Source organism: Lycium barbarum, chromosome 6, assembly GCF_019175385.1.
Source record: "Lycium barbarum isolate Lr01 chromosome 6, ASM1917538v2, whole genome shotgun sequence".
Classification (NCBI taxonomy): domain Eukaryota; kingdom Viridiplantae; phylum Streptophyta; class Magnoliopsida; order Solanales; family Solanaceae; genus Lycium; species Lycium barbarum.
The window spans coordinates 136,153,572-136,165,800 of record NC_083342.1 but is presented as its reverse complement, the minus strand read 5'-3'; the positions used below and the strand labels follow the sequence as shown (position 1 = coordinate 136,165,800).

The 12,229-nt window shown below is 35.2% G+C and overlaps 1 protein-coding gene across 1 annotated transcript; it reads left to right on the top strand.

Moving 5' to 3' along the window:
• Window positions 1-2,394: 2,394 nt before the first annotated feature.
• Window positions 2,395-11,379, top strand: LOC132599345 (translation initiation factor IF3-1, mitochondrial). The gene is made up of 8 exons (XM_060312669.1): window positions 2,395-2,645; window positions 3,006-3,096; window positions 4,589-4,656; window positions 5,806-5,901; window positions 6,812-6,868; window positions 7,381-7,449; window positions 9,837-9,905; window positions 10,040-11,379. Exons 1-8 carry the CDS (start codon window positions 2,454-2,456, stop codon window positions 10,922-10,924), a joined length of 1,527 nt encoding a protein of 508 aa, XP_060168652.1. The 5' UTR covers window positions 2,395-2,453; the 3' UTR covers window positions 10,925-11,379.
• The last annotated feature ends 850 nt before the right edge of the window (window positions 11,380-12,229 follow it).

Genomic DNA, 12,229 nt, shown 5'->3' with positions numbered 1-12,229 from the left:
TAGTCGTAGATAATGACACAAAATGTTTTTCTATTCTTAAGATGACAGTGTATTGACATAATAGATAAATAATATATTCGCATTGAACTTAATATTTCTACAACTCAGTAAATCTCACATTATTCATAACTTATTCACGGATTGACTTGTTCCATGTCCCATCATTAATATGTTTTTGTACCTACTAATCTATGTATATTGGAATTTTTGTTATTTATGGTGTTTGAAACAAATAAAAACATAAATTGAATTTGAATTAATTCCAAGCCCACAAAATTTACTGCGTGCTTTAAGGAATTTAATCTCCTCAAAGTACTCGAGTTATTGAATTATTTCCTCTCATGATATAACATAATTTACCTTGTCGGAATAGCCTAATTGACCTTGTCGGGATAGCCGTACTTCAAGTTCCAACAAACTTTGGATGCCAAGACCAAAGTAAATTACACGACTCTATTCTTTTGAAAACAATGCTGATAAGGGAAGGGTTGGGTGGGTTTTTTTTGGGGAGCGGGGGGGGGGGGGGGTTGATTTTGAAAATCAGTGGACGACTGGGTGAAATGAAAAAGTGTGAGCCTGATGCCTTTACAAACAAAAAAAATGTACGAATAAAGATCCAAAACACAATAAACTGCTATTTCTAAATTCAGAATCTATAAAACTCAAAATCATAGTTCCGCTTTTTGTGCTTGGAACCATGGATAAATCTAAACCGCCTTTCGTGCTTGGAACAATGGATAAATCTAAATCTCCTGAATTTACTTAAGTTTAGGGCACTTACCAAACTCAGGTGCACCCCAAAGATTTGCATGTGTGTAAAAGAAAAGTCATATTCACAGTAGGAGAGAGAGGCCCAATTGAAGCCCAAAACTGAATTCAGATTGATTAGAGAAGGCCCAACTAGAAGCCCAAAATTGAATTCAGATTAAGAAATGGGAAAAGGACTATATGGCCGGTCGGCCATAAATAATCCCACCCTCTAATCCAATTTTTCCCAAACTCAAAATGTAGCAATTAAACTAATCTCATCCACTAGCCAAAACTTAAATAAGACAATTTTCAAATAAAAACCCAAACACAAAAATGTTTGAGGCGATTTTTATATATAATATGTGTCATTTGTGTATAAAATATGTATCAGTACCTATCTGTAATGTATAGAAACTGTATAAAATATGAATCAGTAAGGTATGTATCATTTTTGTATATAATACGTATCATTTGTGTATATTGTGTATCAGCACAGTACAACTACCCGGTAAAGAATAGAAAATTATATCATTTTTGTATATAATATGTATCATTTTCGTATAGAAAGTGTATATATAATTCAAGCATGTGTATATAAACTGTATCAATCTTGTATAAAAAGTGTACCATACGTATAAAAATTGTATTATAGAAACCGTATCATTGTGGTATATAATATGTATCACTATTGTATATGTTAAAAATAAATATCATATCATTATTGTATAATATGTGTATAATAAATGTATAATTAACGTATAATTTACAACAACAACAACAACAAGCCCAGTATAATCCCACCATGTGTCCATGTGGGGTCTGGGATTAACGTATAATTTATGTATAATAAATGTATGATTAATTCCAGCATATGTATATAAAATGTATAATTCTTGTATATAAAGTGTATATATAATTCCAACATTTGTATATGCTGTAGCAACTCTTTAGTGGTCGCCACAAAAAGTTTTTTTTTTTAAGCGCCTGGGCTGTTTATTTTGGGCCGATCGGCCATTTTTTGACATTAATTTGGGCCGACCGGACACCTAGTGGGATTAAGCCCAAACAGTGGTTAAATGTGGGATTAGTTTGGCAGTGTGGACATACAGTGTCCTTTTCCCTTAAGAAATTGCACGGTTTCCCTTCAAATGGGCCTATCTTTATTTTTTTTCCTTCAAAATCGAACTTATGCCTAGCGATAAGTTAAGCATAAATTCTTTAAGGGTCGGAGAATAAGTTGTGGGATATTATGGCCACGCAAAAAGTTGTTTATCTTGAAGCGAAAAAATTTAAGACGAAGCACAAAATAGGGAGGGAAAATGCAAATGACCCTTCAGATGTATTGATTGAAGAAACTGTTTACATTTTACCTTTAAATGGGCTGGTCTTTAATTTTTACCCTTCAAATGTCCAATCTTTATATTTTGTTATGCCGAGTGGGTCATAAATTCATTTAAGGTCACGGGACATAACTTGTGGGGTATTATGATATAAAAATATAAATTGTTTGTTGTAAGGGCCATAAATTAAAGAGCAGTACAAAATAATAGGAAAAGTTGGAAATGACCCGAATTGATTTGAGAAGGCCCAACTAGAAGCCCAAAATAGTTCGGATTCTCCAGCATAACCCGATTCACCAATCGGAGCAATATTTCTCCACCTTCCAATGGCAATGTTTAGGGACTAGGGCTCACACAGCAACAATGGCGTTTTGGTATAGAGTGAACAACTCCAAAATCAAAACCCTATCAATTCACCTACAAAGATGCTATTTCCAATGCAATGTTTCCAATTCACTCATTGCCGGTGCTTCACTCAGTAACTCTAACTTAACTATCCCGAAAAGTCCCTTCGAATATACACAAAGTGTTAGGTGTTTCGCTGCACCTGTACAGGTAACTAATCAGTCAAGATCACGTTGTTATTTTATGTCCATTGATACCGTTGAAAATTGCTTCCTGTTACTGCAGTAATTTTTTTTTTAATGTAATAAGTTTTTTAGGTTTTGGGATGAATATAATTTTTGAATTTTAAATTTCTATTGGATAGATTAGTTTGTTGAGATATTTTAGTTCTTTTGAATATTAAATTATGCAGATTTTTTTGTTTTAAGTTGGCTATTTAAAGCCCTCCTATGCTTTTTGAGAGACATTTTCAATCAATATTTTCGACCGTTTTGATGCACTATCTTTTAAAAGACCAACAGATAGGAACACGAATGTTGCGTGTAGTGATTAGTGTAATTGATTTTGCAGGCAAAGACGAGGAAAGAAGAGAAGGATACGAGTGGTCCCAGATTGAATCGCGAAATTACCGCAGATATTGTTAGGCTTGTCGTTGATGAAGGTGATTTTATTTTGAATTTCATCTTTTCCTTTTTCTTTGTTGTTGTTGTTTTCTATTTGTTTTCTGAAGAAGGAAGGTCGAATTTTATGAGGTTTTTATGAAGCAAGATGCTAAGTTCGTGTAGTATTGTAATATAATATATATTGTGCTTAATGTTGAGGGAAAGACATGATTTTTGTGGAATTTGACTTCAAATTTTAGTAGTGTATTCATATCAGATATAATCTCGAGAAACAGCTCTATGTTGTAATGAACTTCAGCTCTCCCTTTTTCTTTGTCATTGTTGTTGTTGTTTTCTATCTGTTTTATGAAGAAGGAAGGTCGGATTTTTATGAAGCAAGACGTTAAGTTTGTCGTAATATTGTAGTACAGGCTTAATGTTGAGAAAAGACATGATTTTTGTGGAATTTGACTTCCAAATTTTGAAACGGTTGTCATATAAGATGTAATTTTGAGAAATAGCTCTCTTTGAAAAATCTCAAATTGCTAATTAAATAGTCAAATTTGTTTGGGGTGTGAGTATGTTACCAACATATCCATAACTAGGATACTCATTTTGGCATGTTATGACTTACAGTTGCTTAATGGAACAAGAAGTTTTGTGTGATTGTGAATAAAGGAAGGTAGAATCATTTGATCACTTGGTTGTTGTAGAGAGTATAATGCTTAATGGAACAGATTGAAAAGAAACACTTTAGTTGCTTTATTTTCTTAACTGCCATGGCTGAAAACATAGGAAAGCATTTTACCATGGAACCAAGAAATCAGCAACAGTTTGGTGCTGGGTTAACATGTGCAGAAGGTTGAAAGATTAATGAACATTTGAACAATTCTTTATGCGCCATAGTAAATATTAAAATGTGTTGTAGAATTGCTGGATGCTCTAATACGTAACAAGCAGTAGATCTAGTATAAAACATTGTTGCTTTTGAAATTCTGGACCAAGCAAAGGACTACATTCATCAAGTTTGAGATACTCTATGCCTGAAGTCTCGGAATTATAAAACCAGTAATCAGATGAATCTGAAATTATCTGTAAAGCCGAATCTTAAAGTGATTGAAATGGGACTTTGTCGAAGTGAAAATCAATTCTAACCTATTAAAAGAATCAATTCTGAGCTGCACATAAAACTCAGCATATTTTTGCTTAGCCTAGACTTCATGTCGACAGCATTATGACCTAGTTACCTGAAAACATACATAATATGCTCATGGCCTTTTCGTTGTACACTTTTCCTCTATTACTCTGTGTTAAATTCTGTTTAAAAAATAAAATAAGTAAAAGATTTGGTTTTGAATTTTGTCCCTTAATACGTAAAATGAGAAGTAACTTGGGAGTTTTATGCTATGGATTTAAGTCAAGCAGTTGGCATTTTTCAAACTGTTATACCCCTCTCTCAGAATTCAGTGTGTATTAATTGCTATTATATGACACTGTTTTTGTTCCTTTCGTATGATTTCCTTTCAGCTCTCATTCTTTGCATTTTTGCAGGTCATCGCGTAGTGTCAATACGTGAAGCTTGGGAACTTGCAAAAAGTCTCAACCTTGATTTGGTGGAGGTAAAGAAGTGTCAATCGTGAGGCTTACTTACAGTAACAGGAGCGATACTAGGATAAACTAACACAAGTGTCAAATTAGTGCTTATTATAACACAACAACACAATGAGGAAAATAAACTTTCTCACTCACAACAACACAATGAGGAAAATAAACTTTCTCACTGAATATCTTTTCTGGTTCATAAGCAGCGATTGAAATGATTGAGCTAGTCTGTCATATTGATCTTGCTCGTTTCTTGTTGATAGGACAGTTGCTTCCTGTATCATTCTTCCCTTTCCTGACTGATCTGCACTCATCATTCATGTCTTGTATTGTATACTCATTTCTGTAATCCTCATTTCTGATTTCACCTCAAAGCAGCTCAATATGCAGTTAAGTGGCGCTAACAAGAAAATACAATAAAAAACTGATTTTATCAATTTGGTGGATCTTATTTTGGTTAGTTGTCAACTCATTTGCAATAGACACTAAAACATCCATGATTTGAAAATTCATATTAATTCGATTTTGTTGGAATTTTGGGGTCTTCTACATAGGCCGTGGGCGAAATGTGACTGAAATCTGTTCATGGACTGAGTAAGAGGATTGCTCAGAGAAGATCCTAGTGTAAAGACGTCTAGTTTGTAGAAACATAAAAGGCTTATTGTTGTTGGAAGAAATGTATACCAAGATATTTTCTTGGCTTTCTCGCTACTAAGAGAAGATTATATTGAAAAGGTAGTCTTATTACACAAGCCCTTTAAAGTAGTTTTACAACCAATTTTAAGTAGTATTGATATGTGAAGATTAGGTGTTTGAATATCAAGTGCGACATTTTCGGCTACTGAAACTTAAGAAATCAGGATAAGGAGGACGTACCTACGTCCATTACTGGAAGTTTATACTTCTCCCGATATCTTCTGGCAAGACAAGAAAGCAAATGTGAAGAAGTGAAAGTGAATTAATCAAATTTTCATAAATATTCTTTACTATATGCTGAATGGGAGGTCAATTAGGGAAAAAGAAAGCTTGTTTCTTTAGTCCAGATTGAAGATATTTCGAATGTGAAATATCTCTCTAATGTTACAACTTCTCTTGTCAAATGATATGCCTGGACCTTATCTTCGGAACAAATGGCATTGCTGATCCATTTTTCTGTGATTTTGCAGGTGTCACGAAATGCCAAACCACCTGTCTGCAAAATTATGGATTACCACAAAGAACAATATCAACAACAATTAAAGGACAGTGCTAAAAAAAGCAAGGCACGCTCTCCCTTCATAATGCCTGTGTTTTTGCGGTGTTGCTAGCGTCAGTTAATTGGTGAATCATGCTGTATCTGTTTCAATCATTAGCTTTAACATCATATGAATGTGGTATTGATGGTGAAGTTAAACTTGTTTAAGTTTGAAAGCCTATCAATTCTAGTTGAAGGTCGACTTTGGAAAAGTCTGATGGAGTCGAGCTCAATGAAGCTACCTCCATTATTTTGGTTCAAACTAATTCTTTAAAGTCAAGTGACCTCAAGAATTGAAGATTGGATCCGCTTGTTCAGATACTGGGTCTTTAATGATGATATTCATACTTGATGTATGCTTATATTTAGAAAAAGCAGGTGTATTAGTAAATTCAATGGTAAAATCTCTCCCGATCACATAGAAACTGAACTTGAAAGTCCTTGGTATTCTTACTGATGGCAACTTTGGCTAGTTAAAATTATGTATGGGCTGTCTACCGGAAGTTGCAGTGTTAACGTATTCTGGATATTTTTTTTAGGTCACATAAGTCTCTCATATGTGGAACTGCGTCCACGATGTTGAAAATCTGATATGCATGATTAAAACTGTAAAAAATGATCAGAACAAATAATAGTAGTTCTTATATATCAAAATAGAATAATATCATAGTAGTTCTTAACCTCTGGATGTCAAAGATCCATGTCCAACTGTCAATTTATACTGACTTTTTATAGAGTAACCTCCTACAGTCGCATGCATAAATGGTTTTTCCTTTCCAATGTTTTGGCAATGTTTTGTTTGCCTTGAGATAATTAGCATAAAACTGGTATGCGTAAAATTCAGATGGAAAGGGACGCTGTGTAGTGGCTAGCAGTCTTTTTGCCTCTGTTTTAATTAATTGTCTTCAGTACTTGATTTTTCTTGTAATATTTTGCAGTCTGAGTTAACTTTGAAGAAGGGAGATTGTAAAGAAGTCCGATTTGTCGGTAAAATTGTAAGTCTCTTGCTTGTTTTCCTCTTTTTATATCATTCCCATGACCTATCTTGATTTTTCAGATCCAGTTCCTTGCGCATGACTATACTAGAATAGGACTAAGACTTTTATCAAACTCTGCACAAAAATTTGGTATTTTTATATCAGTGGAGTTCTTATGACTACTTTTGATGGTGTTTTTCTAAAATATGAGATGCCAGATTCTTAAAGGAGCATATGATAATCTTCTGTTAGGTAGACCGGAGTGTATATTTCTTAACAGGTTTCGTATTGTGAATCAGATGCCTTTATTTTTTTTTGGTGTTGTACGGACTATTTGCCAAAGCCTAAGTGATTGGTTCTGGGTAGCTGTTTACTTAAATAGAAGAAACTTAAAAAGGATACCACCTTTTGAGGAAAATAAAACCATGGAAGCACACCACATAATTGAAAATTGTTTGAGATTTTGCAGTTCTTAGTTTTACGATGCCTTGAAACTAAATGTGGGATATCTCGCTCTCTCTCTAACGCAGGAAAAGAAAGACTTGCAAATTAAAGCAGATACAGTTAAACGAATGATGGAGCGTGGCTATCGAGTGAAGGTACTTGCTTAGCCTTTAACCACCCCCCACCCCCAAAAAAAAAAAAAAAACAACAACACACACAAAGACACATAGGAAACAAGCCTCGCAATGTTGTGTTTGTTTGGCTGCACCTATATTCAGTTTGTTGCATCATGTCATCTTCTGTTTTAGGAAAACCTGGCGAATAAAAGAGGGTCAGAGGGTGTCCCGGGGGGGGGGGGGGGAAGGGGCTTTGGTCTAACAGTAAAAGTGCAATATGTGATATGTGGGTTATGTGCAGATCACGAGTTCAAACCTTGCCGCTGACAAAACACAAACAAAAGCCTGATATTTAAGTGGAGAAGGGTAGAGGGACGACCCATTATCCACTCCACCGACACTCAGGGATTTCTCGGTTATCAAATAACATAAAATGGTCTCTTGTTGAACGATCAATTTTAACTCATAAAAGAAGGACAAGGGAGGAAAATAGCCCCTCAGTTCACTCATGTTGCTTCAACGTGTTCTTAGTGGTTCAAAAAGGTGGATGATCTAATTTAATTGATTAGGTAAAAGTTTCAATATAATCAATTGCTTAAATTTGCTAGACGAGATTGAAATTTGAAGACCATTACATGCCACAAGATGTCCTTTTTTGTGCATGTCATAGAGCATTTATAACTTTTAAGGTTGACAGGCTGGTTTGGTAACACATGCATTTGAATTTTGCTGAGTTTAATTCAATCTTCTTGCATATATTTCTTGGATTTTTCTGAAACATATTAAAGCCGCTTTTAGGTAGGATGCTGGTTTTCACTACTTTTTTCTATTTGTTATTTTCTGTGACAATCATTATGGAGCTGAGCCGGTCCGCTGTTACCAGAGGCGTATCTAGCCTATAACTTTGGGGTTCAATTGAACCCCAAACTTTCGACGCAGAGCCTAAATTTATGTGTAAAAAGTTATTAAAATTGCAATAAATAGTAGATATGAACCCCTAACTTTAAAAATATAATGGGTTCAATGCTAAAAATCTTAAGATTGAACCCATATAATTTAAATCCTGGATCCGCCTCTGGCTGTTACATGCATGTTTTTTTTTTTTTTTTGAAACTGGTAACTGTATTGTATTCCATATGAACAAAACAGTACATAGGTTGTACTGAAACCATATCTACAAAAGTACTCCAAGATTCTACTATTCTAATCCTATATTGAATCTAATACATCAATAATGGAAATAGTATCATCTGAGTAGGCCTGATTACACCAAAAACAAAGCAATAAAATACAATTCAACTTGACCTTCTGCACTCCATTCTCTATACTCTCAAAACATCTGGAGTTTCTCTCCTTCCATATTGCCCACCATATGCTGGCAGGGACAATTCTCCATCTATTTCTGTTCTTTGCCTGCAATCCTGCCTCTTCCCAACTCTTTAGAGCCTCTGAAACCTTGCTAGGCATGGTCCAGGCTATACCTTTGAGATTTAAAAATATTTTCCAAAGCTGTTGTGTAAACTTACAGTGTAGAAACAGATGGTTAACTGTCTCTGCTGTTTCTCCACATAGGAAACATCTAGAGCATAAAATTATCCCCCTTTTCATCAAATTATCCTGTGTAAGAACTGCTTCTTTAGCTAAAAGCCACACAAAGCAGCTAACTTTATGTGGGATTTTGGATCTCCAAATGTGTTTCCAGGGCCAGTTGGTAATCTGTTGAATTGATTGATTCATCATCCTGTAGGCTGAACTAACTTTGAACACTCTTTTTTATTCCCCAGCCACCAAAAAACATCCTCTCCTACCTGAAGTCCCTTAAATTGTTGCAATATGTTAAGAAAATCAGCCACTCTTTGTATCTCCCAATCATTGATTTGCCTTCTGAAAGTGAAATTCCATCCTTGAGGTGTCCACAAATCAGCCACAGTCCTTTGATGATCTAAGACAATGTTGTATATATCTGGAAATAGTGTTTCCAGATGACCAGCCTCAAGCCAATTATCCTTCCAGAATCTGGTTTTGACCCCATTCACTACTTTGATCTTGGAGTTGCACTTAACTTCATTCCATAAGGCTCTTATGGATCTCCACAGAGCTGTTACATGCATGTTTGGAAAACTAGGGTGCATATTAAGCAACTTGGATGGGTCTTCTGCTGTTTACCTGAAGCTTGGCTTCAAGAAAGTTCAATAAATTTGCCTTTGTTACTTTATGAGAAATCTAAACCAGCTTTGGACAGGGTATTTCAGCAGCAATGTCATGTCTTTTCAAATGTGAAATTGATTTCTTGAGGATGTATTGTCTGCAGTGGGTTTGCTAAAGCAGATAATGTTGATTGCAAGAGAATGTATATTTGGGTTCTCCATTTATCAAATGCAACCATACTTACATAATCAATTATGATCTTTTGTGTTCCTGAACAGTGTACAGCCATGTCCATGGGCAATGAAGGAGAGGATTTGGGAGCAGTGCTATCGCGTTTTTCTCCTCTGGTATGATATACTGGTTTTCATCAAAAGATGTACTGGTATTCTGTTTGTAGCATCCTGTGCGAAGCTATTGTTAATTGGTTTTTTGTTATTTTGCTCTCATGTTCTGTGCATGCGATGGATGCTGTTTTGTTTAGATTGAAGATGTTGCCTATATTGAAAGTGGACCAAGAGTGGAGAAAAAGCAGGCATATATTGTTGTCAGGCATGTTAAGTTTGGTCCATCAAAGAAAGGCTCGGGAAAGAAAGCGTCAAAGGAATACAAGACTGCCAGCTCTGCAGAGGACGCTGATTCAGTAGCACCTGAAAGTTCTTTAAAACTGAATCAAAATTGTGATGCTGCAGAATCTAGAGTTGAAAGTGATGATGATAGCTGTCTGGAAGAAATGACTGATGAAGATGACGCCACACTACGTTCTGCAAATGTTTCTTCAGATTTTGCACATGATTCTTCTCGAGCTGGAGCAGCTGTGCCTTTGTCTGGAGGGCATAGTAGTTTCAGAAGAGAATCAGGAAACACGTTGCAGGGTCCGTCAGGGGAAGAAATTAGGTATAGAAGAGACCCAATAAACACACCCATACATACCAAATCAGTTCCTAGTAACACGCCAGGTTCGAGGAGCACAAAGATAGGGGACACCCTATCTGATATAGGAAGGCAACTACCACAGGATAGGAGCACCTTATCACATACTAGAGACCATGGATCTCAGTTCCTGAGGAAGTCTCCTCTTAATGTGTCTCCTGAGCAACATCCTTCTCATTCTAGTGGTCGAAGTTCTCCATCCTCTGGTTTTGGTATTTTTAGCTCTCCACAAGCAGATAGGACTCCAGGCAATGAGAACAATGTTGCTACACAAAATAGGTACAAGAAAAGTGAGCAGTTTAATTCTGGAAGGAATTCTAATGCTTCAGATCCTAGAAGACCTGATCTTGGTAGGCGAGAAGGTCAAGGGAAATACCCGATCTTTGGTGACAGCTCGAACGTGAAGCCAAACCACAACTCGGAAACTCAACGCTAAGTTGCAGAAATGATATGATGTGCTTCCAAATTTAGTTTCTACATTTTGAGCAGAGCAAATAATCTGATTTACACATTTTATATTGAGGGGATGCATCTGATCTACAGTACATCTTAGGCCGACTTGCTCTTTTATCATGTCAGCCGCATCCTCATTTAGTTGATTTTGATAGTCCAGAAGTGTCTGGTACAGCATTCATTCTTCTGAATATTCGGGATTTCTTAGTGATATATTGAGGTGGGGAGGCAGAGAGTATGTAGGGGTTGGAATAAAAAGCTGTGTTTTGTTGTGTCCAAATAACCACTTATAGGAGCTGATTTGAGTACAGTGGACATCGGGGCCTTAGAACCAGTGCTGCATGCTACAGTCTCATCAATTTGTTTGTACTTCGATATGTTAACGTTATGTGTAATGTCTATTGATATCTCTATTAGATGGAAATGTATTTCTTCTTATTCTTCGAGAGCAATGAAACAATACTTTAATTACCAAAAAGAATGAAACAATACTTCCTCTGTTTCAAATTAGCTGTATTACTTTTAGTTTTCCCCTTAATGCTGTCCACCCTTCTGATAAAGAATTTAAAAAGTATTTTTATCTCAATACATGATTCAGGAACAATTCTTTTGATAGTGTAAATTTTCTTTTACTCTTTCATATTTATGCTATTTAAATGTTTTTTAAAAGTATTTTTATCTCAATACATGATTCAGGAACAATTCTTTTGATAGTGTAAATTTTCTTTTACTCTTTCATATCTATGCTATTTAAATGTTTTTTTTTCCACTCCTTTTGATAAGTTCGATGAATTCATGGACGTGTTTCTTAAACTTTTGAATTTTTTCAGCAAATAAGAAAGCGGTTAGAATCCACCAATATTTGAGCATTGAGATAAATTATAGAAAAATACCACATCCCAGAAATAAGGTTCGCTTGTTTTTTTCTCACTATTAAATAATCTTTTCAGCACTTTTTAAATTCTTTTACATGACTCATGTTCATATAGATTGCTCAAAATTAAATGCATATACCGAATGTCGGAAAAGAAAGAAGATCCTATGAACCATTGTTTTTAACTGCACTAATATCTCATTGTCGCCAATTAAAGTTTTCTGAAATCTATATCATGAAGTATATGTATATTGGTATCACCCAAATAATTGTTCTTAATTTTCTTATGCACTTATTGGTATAAAAAGGAGCGGTAATTATATCTCTATTTCCCATACAATTAAAGAGTTATGACAAAAATGCAAAACACAAGCTATCAATGATTATAAATATGTTTGTCTAGTAAAAAAAAAA

Coding starts and splice junctions, on each gene's coding strand:
- LOC132599345 (XM_060312669.1), top strand. CDS start 2,454: ATGGCGTTTTGGTATAGAGTGAACAACTCCAAAATCAAAACCCTATCA. Junction 2,646..3,005: donor GTTTCGCTGCACCTGTACAG/GTAACTAATCAG, acceptor TTGATTTTGCAG/GCAAAGACGAGGAAAGAAGA. Junction 3,097..4,588: donor TAGGCTTGTCGTTGATGAAG/GTGATTTTATTT, acceptor GCATTTTTGCAG/GTCATCGCGTAGTGTCAATA.